This window comes from Pristis pectinata, chromosome 4, assembly GCF_009764475.1.
Source record: "Pristis pectinata isolate sPriPec2 chromosome 4, sPriPec2.1.pri, whole genome shotgun sequence".
In the NCBI taxonomy this organism is placed as follows: domain Eukaryota; kingdom Metazoa; phylum Chordata; class Chondrichthyes; order Rhinopristiformes; family Pristidae; genus Pristis; species Pristis pectinata.
The window spans coordinates 425,058-441,463 of NC_067408.1; the positions used below are offsets into that span (position 1 = coordinate 425,058).

At 45.7% G+C, this 16,406-nt stretch overlaps 1 protein-coding gene across 4 annotated transcripts in view; it reads left to right on the forward strand.

Annotated features, from left to right (window-relative positions):
- Positions 1-16,406, forward strand: part of LOC127570067 (la-related protein 1-like) — a 210,005-nt gene that overhangs the window by 119,281 nt on the left and 74,318 nt on the right. For all 4 annotated transcript variants that reach the window (XM_052015316.1, XM_052015317.1, XM_052015318.1 and 1 more), the window contains 3 exons: positions 2,416-2,553; positions 6,963-7,121; positions 8,881-9,046. In XM_052015316.1, coding sequence (XP_051871276.1) covers positions 2,416-2,553; positions 6,963-7,121; positions 8,881-9,046 — 463 coding nt within the window. The remainder of the gene's footprint in view (positions 1-2,415; positions 2,554-6,962; positions 7,122-8,880; positions 9,047-16,406) is intronic.

A 16,406-nucleotide genomic window follows, 5' to 3' on the forward strand; every position in this document is an offset into this window, starting at 1 on the left:
CTTAAGCAGAAACCAGATTTCTTATCTCAAGAAAGAGACAGTACAAGTCTCTTCCAATAGTATTCTTGCTCGAGTCGGAGTTAGTGACTGGAAGTGACTCTCCTGCAGGGAGTGTTAGAGATGCTGTCTTTCTGAAGAAATGTTAGAGGTCACATCTGCTCTCAGGTGAAGGTATAAACTTCTACAACACTGTCTTAAAGAACAGGGAGTTATCACTCTTGTTCTTCAGACTATATTTATCGCTCATTCAGTATCACTAAAAGCAGGTTAACTGCAGTGTCCAGGTGGTCTGATGCCTCTGTGACCCCATGCAAAGGACATCACAGAGTGTGCAGAGTACTGTGCTGGGTGACAAAAACAGAAAATGCTGGAAGCTCTCAGCAGGTCAGGCAGGAACTGTGAGAGAAACTGTCAATGTGTCAGTCCAAGACCCTTTGTCAGAACTGGGAGAGTTTGTAGGTTGAGGGAGTGGTGAGGGGAGCAAAAGGTTGAGATCAGGGATTCAGGAACTCGGGAGGAAGATTGAAAAGTAAAACGTACCACACAGTCTCCAGCAGTCACAGAAGGCACCACACACTTCTCAGCAACAATGAGAAATGGGTGATGAATGTGGGCCTTGCGAGTGATGGAAGGAAATGAAAACATTGGTAATTTGGATTACTCGCAACGCCAAGGGCTGGTCATTATCAGAATAGTTGGATAAAACCGTTAATCTTTGGCAAGAGACTTAATGCATTGGAGAGGATATCAGCTTTCTTAGCCATTAGAATTGGTCCAGTGACAGGAGAGAGCAGTTCAAAGTGGATTGGATGAATCTTAAGGGAGCTGGAATCAACCTCTTTCAGTGAAGAGGTCAAGCTAATTTGGTCAGAGTGAAAATTTAAAGGCCTTTTATAAGACCTTAGTGAGGCTTTCGACAAGGCTGATTCGACAAGGCGTGGTATTAAGACATGGAGACTTGGTAGATTCGATTCAAAATTGGCTTGGCCATTGAAGACAAAGGGTAGTGGTGGAGGGGTGTTATTCGGAAGGAGGGCTGTGACCAGTGATTTGGATGAAAATGTAAGTGGGTTGATCAGTAAGTTTGCAGGTGACATAAAAATTGATGGGAGTTGTGGATAGTGAGGAAGGTTGTTTAAAAAATTCAACAGGATATAGACCAGTTGGAAATATGGGCAGAGAAATGGCAGATGGAGTATAATCCAGACAAGTGTGAGGTGTTGCACTTTGGAGGTCAAATGCGAGAGGAAAGTATTCAGTAAATGGCAGGACCATAGGATGTTGATGTTCTGAGGGATATTGAGATGCAAATCCATAGCTCCCTGAAAGTGGCAACATCGGTAAGTAGGGTAGTAAAGAGGACATATCGCATGCTTGCCTTCATCAGTCAGGGTGTTGAGTGTAAAAGCCGGATGTCATGTTGCAGTTGTATAAAACTTTGGTTAGGCCACATTTGGAGTACTGTGTGCAGTTCTGGTCACCACACTACAGGAAGGATGTGGAGGCTTTGGAGAGGGTGCAGAAGAGGTTCACCAAGATGTTGCCTGGATTAGAGAGTATTCGCTATAAGAGGTTAGACAGACTTGGAGAGTTGGAGGCTGAGGGGCCATCTGATGGAAGTATATAAAATTGTGAGAGGCATAGATGGGGTAGATAGTCTTTTTCCCAGGGTAGAAATGTCAAATACTAGAAGGCATAAGAGGTAAGTTTAAAGAGGCTTAATGAGGCAAGTTTTTTTTTAAGAGTGTGGTAGGTGCACTACCAGAAGAAGTAGTGGAAGCAGATATGATAGCAATGTTTAAGAGGCATTTAGACAGACATGTGAACTGGCAAGGAATGGAGGGATGTAGACCATGTGCAGGGAGATGGGATTAGTTTAACTTGGCATCATGGTCAGCACAGGCATCATGGACCGAAGGGCCTGTTCTCTGATGTACTGTTCTGTGTTCTATGTAAGCTCACAGTAACAGATAAGAAAGGAACAGTAAATCTGTCTAGAGACCAGAAAGATCATCGTGTAGGGCAGTGAGCATGGCTACGGTATTAGAAAAGATTTTGTACCTCTTACGCAAAGAAGTACAGCTACCCATGTGACAATACAGGAGGTGTTGGTGAAATTGGACAGGGTAAAAGTTGGTGAATATACTTAATGACTGGAAGGATGACTTTTCTACTTTTAAGTCCAGCATGCCTCTGCCAGGTATTGGTCTCACCCTCATGATGTTTCTGCAATTTTCCCCTTCGTTTATCCATTTCCCTTCTGAAAGTTCCTATTGGATCTGGTTTCATCCCCTCTCAGGCAGAGTATTAAGGCTTAAGTTATTTCCTCAAATTGTTCATGATGTACTGTGCTAGGAGTCTGCCTATTCTGCACCTTGACATGGATTTATTGATGCTTTCCTTGTTTGCATGCAGGGTACAAACAAAAATGGGTCCCACTACAATTGGATGTAAAATCAGAGGGAACACAGGAGAAGCCGGTGACCCGCAGCAACTTGCGGCCCCAGAATGAGCCTCTGCGTCCACCAGTCAACAACAGGAATGACTCCAAAGGTTCGTCCCACTGATGTTTACGGTTACAGCATTGACTCTGTTGTTGTCAGGAGGAGCCCAAGCAGAGACTGGGCTGCTGCTGTTGAGAGATTACATTTCTGATGTGCATGTGGACATGGCAAGGGCTGAATGGTGTTGTGACATGCATGTGGGGACTCAAAGGGTGAGATGTGAGAGGTGTAGAAGGTCCGCCTAGCACTGAGCTGGGTAGCAGAATCTGTCGCATTACAGTCTCTAAGGAGTTGCTTGAACACTGAGTGTCCCAGCAGCAGGCAATCGTCTTCTGTTGAAAAAGAACCATAGAAGAAACAAAGAACAATACGGCACAATACAGGCCCCTTGGCCCACCATATTGTGCCGCCCTTCAAACCACACCTAAGACTATCTAATCCCTTCCTCCCACATATCCCTCTAACTTAAATTCCTCCATATGCTTATCCAACAATCTCTCGAACTTGTCCAATGTATCAGCCTCCACCACCACCCCAGGCAGCGCATTCCATGCACCAACCACTCTCTGGGTGAAAAACCTCCCTCTGACATCACCCTTGAACTTCCCACCCATTACCTTAAAGCCACGTCCTCTTGTTTTGAGCATTGGCGCACTGGGAAAGAGGCGCTGGCTGTCCACTCTATATCTATTCCTCTCAATATCTTGTATACCTCTATCATGTCTCCCCTCATCTTTCTTCTCTCCAATGAGAACAGCCCTAGCTCCTTTAGTCTCTCATAATCCATACTCTCTAATCCAGGCAGCATCCTGGCAAATCTCGTCTGCACCCTTTCCAACGCCTCCACATGCTTCCTATAATGAGGCGACCAGAACTGGACACAGTGTGGCCTAACCAGAGTTTTGTAAAGCTGCATCATCACCGCGTCTCCTGACTTATGAAAGTTAACATCCCATAAACTTTCTTAACTACCCTATCCACCTGCCAGGCAACTTTCAATGATCTGTGGATATGAACCCCCAGATCCCTCTGCTCCTCTACACTTCCCAGAATCTTGCCATTTACCTTGTACTCCGCCTTGGAGTTTGTCCTTCCAAAGTGTACGACCTCACACTTCTCTGGATTGAACTCCATCTGCAATTTGTCAGCCCAGCTCTGCATCCTATCAGTATCCCTCTGCAAGCTTCGACAGCCCTCCACACTATCCACAACACCACCAATCTTTGTGTCATCTGCAAACTTGCTAACTCACCCTTCCACCCCCTCATCTAAGTCGTTAATAAATATCACAAAAAGTAGAGGTCCCAGAACCGATCCTTGTGGGACACCACTAGTCACAGCCCTCCAATCCGAATGCACTCCCTCCACCACAAGCCTCTGCTTTCTACAGGCAAGCCAATTTTGAATCCACACAGCCAAGCTTCCCCAGATCCCTTGGCCTCTGACCTTCTGAAGAAGCCTGCCATGCAGAATCTTGTCAAATGCCTTACTAATACCCATGTAGACCACATCCACTGCACTACCCTCATCAATCTTCCTGGTCACCTCCTCAAAGAACCCTATCGGGCTTGTGAGGCAAGATCTTCCCTTCACAAAGCCATGCTGGCTGTCCCTAATCAGTCCATGTTTCTCCAAATGCTCATAGATCCTATCTCTTAGAATCCTTTCCAACAGTTTACCCACCACAGACATAAGGCTCACTGGTCTGTAATTCTCTGGACTATCCCTACTACCTTTTTTGAATAAGGGGACAACATTCGCCACCCTCCAATCCTCCGGTACCATCCTCGTGGACAACGAGGACTCAAAGATCCTAACCAATGGTTCAGCAATCTCCTCCCTCGCCTCGCGAAGCAGCCTGAGGAATATTCCGACAAGCCCCGGGGACTTATCTGTCCTAATATTTTCTAACAACTCTCCTCAGCCCTTTCTTAAGCTCTTTCCTTGCTACTCTATATTCCTCACGAGCCCTGTCCGATCGTTGCTGCTTACACCTTATGTATGCTGCCCTCTTCTTCCTAACTAGTTGTTCCACCTCTCTCGTCATCCACGGTTCCTTCAGCCTGCCATTCCTTCTCCGCCTCACTGGGACAAATTTATCCCTAACATCCTGCAAAAGATCCCTGAACATTGACCACATCTCCATAGTACATTTCCCTTCAAAAATGTCACCCCAATTTACACTCTCAAGTTCTCGCCTTATAGCCGCATAATTCGCCTTCCCCCAGTTAAATATCTTCCTGTCAGCCTTGCTCCTATCCCTGTCCATGACAATTCTAAAGGTTATGGAGCAATGGTTACTGTCCCCCAAATGCTCACCCACCGACAGATCTGTCACCTGACCCTGTTTATTACCTAAAACTAGAACTAATATGGCATTCCCTCTAGTCGGCCTGTCAACATACTGCATCAGGAATCCATCCTGGACAGACTTAACAAACTGCACCCCATCTGAACCTTTGGCACTAAGTAGGTGTCAATCGATATTTGGATAGTTGAGGTCTCCCATTATGATAACCCTGTTATTTTCACATCTCTCCAAAAACTGCCTCCCAATCTGCTCCTCAGTATCCCTACTGCTACCGGGGGGCCTATAGAATACTCCCAGGAGGGTAACTGCCCCTTTCTTATTCCTAACTTCCACCCATATTGACTTTAGAGAGGATCCTTCTACATTATCTACCCTTTCTGCAGCTGTAACTGTGTCCCTGACCAGTATCGCCACCCTTCCTCCTCTTCTCCTCCCCTCCCTATCCCTTTTAAAACACTGAAAACCAGGAATATTCAATATCCATCCTGCCCCGATGTCAGCCATGTCTCTTTAATAGCCACAATATCATAGTCCCATGTACTTATCCAAGCTCTCAGTTCATCTCCATTATTCCTGATGCTTCTCACATTCAAGTAAATGCACTTTAGCCCAACCACCTTACTACTTTTGTAGCCTGTACTCTGCTTCTCCTTCCTCAAAGCCTCTCTACCTGTCAGATCTGACTTTTCCCCATCCCCTTCTTCCTCTGACCTACTCCTCCAGTTCCCTTCCCCCTCGCAATCTAATTTAAACCCTCCCGAACCACCCTAGCAAACCTGGCCGCAAGGATATTGGCCCCCCTCAGGTTCGGGTGTAACCCGTCCTCTCTTTACAGGTCCTACCTTCCCCAGAAGAGATCCCAGTGATCCAAAAATCTAAACCCTCCCTCCTGCACCAACTTCTCAGCCACGTATTTATCTGCCATCTCCTCCTATTCCTACCTTCACTATCGCGTGGCACTGGCAGCAATCCCGAGATCGCTACCCTTGAGGTCCTGTTCTTCAGCCTTCTGCCTAACTCGCTAAACTCACTTTTCAGGACCTCATCCCTCTTTCCACCTATGTCGTTGGTACCAACATGAAGCACGACTTCTGGCTGTTCTCCCTCCCGCTCAAGAATCCTGTGGACCCGATCAGTGACATCCTGGACCCTGGCACCTGGGAGGCAACACACCATCCGGGATTCATGCTCACTGTCACAGAACCTCCTATCTGTTCCCCTGACTATCGAGTCCCCTATCACTACTGCCTTCCTCTTCTCCTCCCTTCCCTTCTGAGCAGCAGGACCGGTCCCAGTGCCACAGACCTGGCTACTGCTGCTAGGCCCCGGCAGGTCATCGCCCTGAACAGTCTCCAAAGCAGAAAACCTGTTACTGAGGGGAACAGCCTCCGGGGTCCTCTGCTCTATCTGCCTGTTTGTTTTCTTTTTCCTTTTCCCTCCCCTGACAGTCACCCTTCTATCTACTTCCTGGACTCCAGAATTACCGGCTCTAAGTGGGGTGACCGTCTCCTTATGTACAGTATCTACAAAACTCTCCCCCTCCCTGATGCTGTGCAGTGTTTGAAGCTGTAACTCCAGCTCATCGACTGTGAGCCGAAGTTCCTCCAGCCTCAAGCACTTACTGCAGATGTGGCCATCGTGGACCGCAGGAAGGTCCACGAGGTCCCACATCAAACAGCTGCAGCACACCACCCTGTCCTCCATCTGAATTAATTCTTTTTTTTTCCCCCTAGTTTTTCCTACTTAAATATTTATCACAGAAAACAGGTAAACTTTTACCTTTACCTACCTACCAGCTACTCACCTGGCTTGCCCCTTTATGCCGAAGCCCCTTAAACCAAAGCCCGACCACTCTGTTCCCTCTCACTCAGCTGCCCGCTTCGACGCTGCCCGCTGGATATGGCAGTTTGCTTTTTAAAATGCCTGTGCCGCACCTGCGCAGTCCAGCCCCCACTCTTCCCGACTAATAGAAACAGTTAAAAAGTGTTAAAAAGTGTGCTGGAGTGATGTTTGTTACATCAATTCAAGAATATTCCAGGGATTAAAACTCACATGAGAATAATGCTGGATTTATGTGGTTTTTGGCTGGTATTCGGTGTGTGTTACACTGTGATTGTCACTCCATCTCTCGCTTTCTGTCTTTCCAGGTTACCATCGTGAGGAGAAGCACGACTCACGGTATTGGCGGGAAGACCGCGATGAGATATCCAGTGTCAAAAGCGAGGGTGGAACAATCCGGGGGGGTTTCAGGGGGCGAGGACGAGGACGAGGCCGGGGGAGGGGTCGTGGCAGAGGCATTTCCCGCTGTACGTATTGTGCTGATACCAAACGTAACATTAAGCAGGATGTCCTGTCTGTTGACATTTGGATCTATTTCTGATCTCTTGATTTTCTAACTACACAGTATTTAGAGTCATAGAGTTATACAACACGGGAACAGGCCCCTTGACCCAACACATCTCTGTCAACCAAGGTGCCTTCCTGATCTAGTCCCATTTACCTTTGTTTGGCTCATATCTCTAAATCTTTCCAATCCATAAACATTGTAATTATCAGCCTCTACCACCTCCTCTGACAGCTCATTCCATATACCCACCTCCCTCTTGCCCCTCAGGTCCCCATTAAATCTTTCCCCCTCACCTTAAATCTGTGCCCTCTAGTTTTAGACTCCCCTACTCTGGAAGAAAGACATGTGACCATCCACATTATCTATGGCCCTCATGATAATATAAACCTGTATAAGGTTACGCTTCAGCCTCCTATGCTTCAGGGAAAACAGTCCTAGCCTAACCAATCTCTCTTTATGACTCGAGCCCTCTAGTCCCAACTACATCCTTATGAATCTTTTCTGCTCCCGTTAGCTTAATTACTATCCTTCCTATAGTGTGGCAACCAGAACCGCACACGATATTTCAGATGCAATCTCATTAATGTCCTATGCAGCTGTAACACGATGTCCCAACTCTTGTACTCAGTGCCCTGTCTGATGAAGGCAAGCATGCTCTACACCTTCTTCACCATGTCTACCAGTATTGCCACTTTCAGGGGACTAGCCATCTCTACCTGCAGGTCTCTTTCTCCAGGGCCCTGTCATTTACTATGCAAGTCCTACCCGGTCTAACTTCCTAAAATGCATTACTTCACACTTGTCTGAGTTAAGTTCAATCTGCTATTCCTTTACCCGCTTTCCCACTGAATCTAGATCCTGTTGTAACCCTGAACAACCTTTCTCACCAATTTTGGGACAATCCACAAAATTACTAACCATGCCACTTACATTTTCATCCAAATCATTAATATATATGACAAACAACAGGGGATCCAGCACCAATCCCTGCAGCACACTGGTCAGAGGCCTCCAATCTGAGAATTAACCCTTCACTGACTCCTTCCTCAAAGCCAATTTTGCATTCAGTTGGCTAGCTAACCCTGGATCCCAAGTGCTCTCACTATCTGGACTAGCCTACCATGTGGGACCATGTCAAAAGCCTTGCTAAAGTCCATATAGAGGTCTACCACCCTGCTCTCATCAATCCTCTGGTCGCCTTTCTAAAACAGGCTTGGTGGACAGAATTGGTATTTTGTGGACAAGTTGCAGTGAGTGCCTGAACTTGTGGATTGTGCTGCTTGGCATTGCATTGCACAGGGCATTCACCCCTTTGTAAGAAATTTGGCTGCTTCTGACACAAATTGAATGGTTATTTTACTTCATGGAGACTGCTAATTGTTCTGAGATGAACTGATGACTTTGGTGGTTTGAAAAGAATTGCAGATCAGATCAGTACAATACAGTCTGGACCTGCTTGGTGGAAGGAAAGAGCTGATGAGACATATGACAGACATTAGAACCAAACAGCACAACTTTTTCAGTGGTTTAATTAATCTTCTGAACCTGATATTCTGCTTTATTCTGTTCAAAGCTGATGGTAAAAGTAAACCACTCTTAAATAATGTACTATCTTTCCATAACTTAAAAAGCCCACGCTGCATCATCCACACTGCAAAAATGGTGATTTCCCAGCTTGTTGAACCGAATATTTAACAGAGTTAATTTCCTTGTTCTAGCTCACTTTGACTACCATTACACTTACAATGCAAACACTGACGGCAATGATGGATTGTACAGGCCAAAATTTGGTGGTGATATCATCTATTACTATGACAATCAGAGCAGTGCAGAGCTGTACACTATGGACAAAAAGCTGCTCAAAGACTACATCAAGAAACAGATGTAAGTACTGTACTTATCTGCTTGATGGCTATACTGCAATATCTTTTGTTCCGTAGATATTTAAATAGTTGGAGAAAGGAGATTTAGATTTTGCATTAAATGTATTTCCCACACGACATGTCACTGGTGCTAAGATTAGCATTTATTATCGTCTCCATTTGATGGGCTCTTCAACCATGATGATGGTTTGATGCAAACTGGATGTCTTATGGTGCTGTTTCAGAGAGCAGTTAAGAGTCAATTATTGGAGACAGATTCTTGATGCAGGGTCTCAATCTGAAATATCGATCATTTCCTCTCCGCCCCTGCCTCCCCCACAGATGCTGTTTGACCCCACTGAGTCCCTGCAGTCGTTTGTTTTTCGCTTAAGACTCAGTCATGTTTTTCTTGGACTTGCACCCATGCATAAAACAAGCATAGATCAGTGAACCTGATCAGTTTTAAAGTCACTCCTATAGCTTCCTTATCACTTTTCCAAAACTAGATTTTTTATTTCATATTTTAAACTTCTGAAGGGAACGAACTGCCGTGGTGGGATTGAACTGATCCTCTAGGACTACTGGTCCAGTAACAGAACTGCTGTAGTGTCAAAATGTTTATCTGCCACGTTCCTACTCTCTCCAAATATGTGGGTTTCTAGTTCTGATCTAGATGTTTTCCCTGTTGAATTTTTAGCAGCCTATCCAATGAGTATCCACAGACTGTCAATGTATTTGAACCTCGAACCTTAAGATATGATCCAAAACACAGTGTGAGACACATGCAGTGCATGGAATAGCCCTATTACCCAGTGGTTACCACCACCTAAATTTTTAAACCTGATATAGTTACATTGCTGCACAAAGGGTTTTGTTTTATGATGCTTTTAATATCAGTAAAGTGAATCTGTCTTGTAGTTCATTTCAGGTGCAACCCCCTGAAGTTTCTCCTTTGGCTTACCTTGGATGCAGAACTCATTATCTCTAAACATAGTCTCTGAATCAGTACATCAACGTTCTAATCTCTAGCCCAGTTATGTAATCCATTTCAGCTTCCTCTAAAATTTGAAACTTACTTATTCCTTTCCAAGGATTTGGACATTGCATGCATTTATTGTCCCATCCTTTCTTCTTGAGAAGTGCTGGTGAGCTGCCACCTTGAACTACTGAAGTCTTCATAGGTCATAGAACTGTACAGCACAGAAACGGGCCCTTTCATCCCACCTCGTCCATGCTGACTGTGATGCGTATCTACACTAATCCCACTTGCCTGCGTTAGGCCTGCATCCCTCGACGCCTTTCCTATCTACGCACCTGTCCAATGCCTTTTAAATATTGTAATTGTATCTGCCTCTGCCACTTCCCCTGGCATCGTTCCAGATATTCACCACCCTATATGTGGAAAAACTTACCCCTCAGATCTCATTTAAATTTCTTCCCTCTCACCTTAAACCTGGGTCCTCCAGTTCTAGGCTCCCCTGCCATGGGAAAAGATTCCTGGCTATCTATCTAGCCATGTCCCTCATAACCTTATGAATCTCTATAAGTCACATTTCAAATAAACCAGCCAATCTCTCCTTTTAACTACAGCCTTCCATTGCTGGTAACGTCTCACTGAATCTGCATTCTCTCTATTCCTACCACATCCTTCCTGTAGTGTGGCAACAAGACAGTGCACAATACATCAGTGTTTTGTACAGCTGCAACATGACATGCCAATATTTGTGCTTCCTTCATAGACTGACTCATTGAGTACAACAAATGCCTTTTTCACTACCCTATCCACCCATGTCATCACTTGCAGCGAGCTATGAACTTGCACCCCAAGATGTCTCCATGTATCAATGTTCCAAAAGTACTTCACATTGTGGGTGGAAGTCAGAAACAGGAAGGGAGTGATCACTCTATTGGGAGTATTCTACAGAACCGCCCCCCACCCGCCCCCCAATAGCAGTAGAGACGCTGAGGAGCAGATCGGGAGAGCAGATTTTGGTGAGGTGCAAAAACAACAGGGTTGGTCATGGGTGATTTCAACTTCCCTAATATTGATTGGCACCTCCTTAGTGTAAAGGGGATAGATGGGGCAGAGTTTGTTCGGTGTGTACAGGAAGGATTCCTGACACAGTATGTGGACAGGCCAACTAGAGAGGTCATACTGGACCTGGTACTAGGCAGTGAACCTCATCAGGTTTCAGATCTCTCGATGGGAGAGCATTTTGGAGATAGTGACCATAACTTCTTGACCCTTTACCATAGCCTTGGAGAAGGATAGGAGCAGACAATATGGGAAAGCATTTAACTGGGGGAGGGTGAATTATGATGCTATTAGGCAGGATCTTAGGAGCGTAAATTGGGAACAGGTGTTCTTAGGGAAGTGTACAGTGGAAATGTGAAGGTTCTTTAAGGAATACTTGCATGGGGCTCTGGATAAGTTTGTCCCATTGAGGCAGGGTAAGGATGGTACAGTGAAGGAACCGTGGTTGACAAGAGACGTAGATATCTTGTCAAGAGGAAGAAGGAAGCTTACCTAAGGTTTAGAAAGTATGGATCAGACAGGGCTCTGGAGAGTTACAAGATAGCCAGGAGGGAGCTTAAGAATGAACTTGGGAGAGCTAGAAGGGGGCATGATAAGTCCTTGGTGAGTGGAATCAAGGAAAACCCAAGGCATTCTACATGCATGTAAAGAATAAGAGGATGACCAGAGTGAGGGTTAGGACCGATCAGGATTAAAAGAGGAAGCATGTGCCTGGAGTCGGAAGAGGTAGGGAGGTCCTTAATGAATACTTTGCTTCAGTATTCAGCAGAGAGAGAGACCTTGACGTTTGTGAGGATGGCGTATGACAGACTGATGCGCTCTGCGGGGCATGTCGACGTGAGGAAAGAGGATGCGCTGGAGGCAGAATACACTCCGTTTACCACCACCCTCTGTCTTCTATGGGTGAGGCAATTCTGAATCCACACAGCCAAATTTCCCTGGATCCCTTGCCTCCTGACTTTCTGAATAAGCCTTCCATGCTGAATCTTATCAAATGCCTTACTAAAATCCATGTACAGTATATCCACTGCTCTCCTTCATCATGTGCTTGTTCACATCCTCAAAGAAAAAAAGTCCTCAAAGGTGGTAGATAGAGTGTATTCTGCCTCCAGCGCATCCTCTTTTCTCACGTCGACACGCCCTAGCATATCAGCCTGTCATACGCCATCTTCACTGGTCGGTGACCAGTGGTGTTCTGCAGGGATCTATTCTGGGTCCCTTGCTCTTTGCGATTTTTATAAGTGACTTGGATGAGGATGTGGAAGGTTGGGTTAGTAAGTTTACTGATGACACGAAGGCTGGTGGTGTTGTGGATGGCGTAGAAATTTGCTGTAGATTACAACAGGATATTGATAGAATGCAGACCTGGGCTGAGAAGTGGCAGGAGAAGTTCAACCAATGTGTGAAGTGATACCCTACGGGAGATCAAATTTGAAGGCAGAATGCAAGGGTTAATGGCAGGACTCTTAGCAGTATGGAGGAACAGAGGGATCTTGGTGTCCACGTCCATAGATCCCTCAAGATTCCCACACAGGTCAATACGGTTGTTAAGAAGATGTTATGGATTGTTGGTCTTCATTAGTCGGGGTGTTGACTTCAAGAGCTGCGAGGTGATGTTGCAGCTTTATAGAACTCTGGTTAGACCACACTTGGAGTATAGTGTTCATTTCTGGTCACCTCATTATAGGAAGGATGTGGAAGCTTTAGAGAGGGTGCAGAGGAGATTTACCAGGATGTTGTCTGGATTGGAGAGCATGCCTTATGAGTATACGTTGAGTGAGCTTGGGTTTTTCTCTTTGGAGCAACACAGGATGAGAGGTGATTCGATAGAGGTGTACAAGATGATAAGGGCATAGATCGAGTAGACAGTCAGAGACTTTTTCCCAGTACGACAATGGCTAACATGAGGGGTCATCATTTTAAGGTGATTGGAGGAAAATATAAGGGGGTGTTCATGGGTAAGTCTTTTACACAGAGAGTGGTTGGTGCATGGAATGCACTGCCAGCAGAGGTGGGGACAGATACATAGGGACATTTAAGAATTTAAGAGGACTCTTTAGATAGACACATGAATGATAGAGGAATGGGGGGGGGTGGGGATGGTGGTGCTATGTGGGGGGGAAGGGCTAGATCAATTTTAGAGCAGGATTAAATTTCGGCACAACGTCATGGCCGAAGGGCCTGTACTGTGCTGTAAGGTTCTATGTTCTATTTTCTCTGGCCTACCAGAACTTGACATCTCAAAGTGTATTACCCACACTTGTCTGGATTAAGAACATAAGATATAGGAGCAGAATTAGGCCATTCGGCCCATCGAGTCTGCTCCGCCATTCAATCATGGCTGATTTTTTTAACCCCTTTCTCGCACCTCCTCCCTGTAATCCTTAAACCCCTTACAATAAAGAACCTATGAATCTCTGTCTTAAATACACCAGTGTCTTGGCCTCCACAGCCCTCTGTGGCAACAAATTCTGCAGATTCACCACCCTGTGGCTGAAGAAATTCCTCCTCATCTCAGTCTTAAAGGAAACACCCCTTTATTCTGAGGCCGTGCCCTCGGATCCGAATGAAAACGTCCTCTCCATTTCCACTCTATCCAGGCGTTTCAGTTTACAGTAAGTTTCAATGAGGTTCCCCCCTCATCCCCTGCATCGAGTACAAGCCCAGAGACGTCAAGTGCTCCTCGTGTTAAGGCTTTCATTCCTGGGATCATTCTTGTCATCTTGTGGTTAAATTCCATCTGCCACCACTCCACCCAACTTTCCAGCTGATCTATTTCCTGCTGTATCTTTAAACGATATTCTTCACTATCAACAACTCCAGCAATTTTCATGTCATCTGCATACTTACTATTTAGAGAACCTACGTTCTCATAGAAACATAGAAAACCTACAGCACAATTCAGGCCCTTTGGCCCACAAAGCTGTGCCGAACATGTCCCTACCTTAGAGACCCATAGCCCTCTATTTTTCTCAGCTCCATGTACCTATCCAAAAGTCTCTTAAAAGACCCTATCGTATCTGCCTCCACCACCATTGCCGGCAGCCCATTCCACGCACTCACCACTCTCTGAGTAAAAAACTTACCCCTGACATCTCCCCTATACCTACTTCCCAGCAGCTTAAACCTATGTCCTCTTGTGGCAACTATTTCAGCTCTAGGAAAAAGCGTCTGACTATCTACTGGATCAATGCCTCTCATCATGTTATACACCTCTATCAGGTCCCCCTTCATCCTCCGTCGCTCCAAGGAGAAAAGGCCGAGTTCCCTCAACCTGCTTTCATAAGGCATGCTCTGCAATCCAGGCAGCATCCTTGTAAATCTCCTCTGCACCCTTTCTATGGCTTCCACATCCTTCCTGTAGTGAGGTGACCAGAACTGAGCACAGTATTCCAAGTGAGGTCTGACCAGGGACCTATATAGCTGCAGCATTACCTCTTGGCTCCTAAATTCAATTCCATGGTTGAAGTCTCATTCAAGTTATTTATATATTACAGCCAAGGTCCCAGCATCGTAAACACAAAATTGGTGGTGCAGTGGACAGTGAAGAAGGTTGTCTAAGGTTACAAAATCTCCTTCCCCCCCCACTGCACCCCCTCCCTTCCATGCTGTTTGTTCCATTTCTGTGTCTGTACTTTTCTCTGAGGAGTGATTGTATTGTTTTCAAAAATTTATTCCTCTTCCCCTATTACTCAGTGCTCAGTAGGTCTCTAACTCGCACTGCAGCCCAACAACTCTGAGCTAGAGGAACTCGAGACCTGGCTGTTCGCTGCAGGTGTACTGACCCTGAGCAACTAGCTCCGCAGACGATCCCACTCCGTGCAGGCCTGGAATATTACCCGTGTCATTGCTTCTAACTGAGGAAAGGTTGACTGAAGCTAGGGCTTTTCTCTTTGGAACAACACAGGATGAGAAGCAACTTGATAGAGGTGTATAAGACTATGAGAGGCGTAGGTGGAGTGGACAGCCAGCACTTTTCCCCGGGGTGGCAATGGCCAATACCAGAGGACATCTGCTTAAGGTCAGAGGAGGAATGTTCAGGGGAGATGTCAGAGGTAGATTCTTTACACAGAGAGTGGTGGGTGCCTGGAATGCACTGCCGGGGGTGGTGGTAGAGGCTGATACCATAGGGACATTTAAAAAGTTCTTAGATAGGCACATGGAAGTAAGAAAAATGGAGGGTTATGGGCTGTGCAGGAGGGAAGGATTAGATTGATCATGGAGGAGGTGTTCATATAGCTCGACACAACATTGTAGGCTGAAGGGCCCGAACTGTGCTGCACTGTTTTATGATGTAACGTGCAGTTTGTTGATTAATTAGGTGTCATTTTACCTCCAGCTGATGGAAACATAAAGACATGGAGGCAGGAATAGGCCATTCCATGCTCCACTGTTGTGAGAGGCAGATGTAGGATGGATGGTCACAGTCTTTTTCCCAGGGTAGGGGAGTCTAAAACTAGAGGGCATAGTTTTAAGGTGAGTGGGGTTGGATTTAATGGGGACCTGAGAGTCAGATTTTTAAGACAGTGGGAGGTGGGTATATGGAACAAGCTGCCAGAGGAAGTGGTTGAGGTGGGAATAATTAGAGCATATAAAAGACACTTGGACAGGTACGTGGACAGGAAAGGTTTAGAGTGATATAGGCCAAATGCAACAAAAGGGACTAGCTTAGATAGGTAGCTTGGCCGACATGGATGAGTTTGGCCCTGTTTCGGTGCTGTATAATTCTATAAATCTTCTCTCTGATATCGGTTTCCTCTGTTTGATGTTCTGACTTTCACTTAAGTAACAAAATTGACATTGCCTCTAGGAATGATTAATGAAAAGTTAAATACTGTTCACTGATCAGAGGCTGCAGTTTATACCTGTTTTGCATGCAAGAACTCAGCCCATCAGAATATCTTGACATAAGCGACTGCAGATGCTGGAATCCTGAGCTAAAAACCAAACTGGTGGAGGAATTCAGTGGGTCAGACAGCATCTGTGGAGGCAGAGGCATAGTCGACATTTTGGGTTGAGTCCCGATGCAGGGTCTCAACCCAAGATGGTGAACTATCCCTCTGCCTCCATGGAGAATATCTTTGCTATTTGACATGAGGCAGGAATACTCATACGTAATTCTCTTTTATGACATCCATGAGTCATGTCCTTTATACATAATGGTGATTTTGAAACTACTGGATTATCATCACTGTTCATTATCATAATCATTATTATGCAGCACGGTAGCGTAGCGGTTAGTGCGACACTATTACCGCGCCAGTAATCGGGGTTCAATTCCTGTCACTGTCTGTAAGGAGTTTGTACGTTCTCCCGTGTCTGCGTGGGTTTCCTCCGGGTGCTCCAG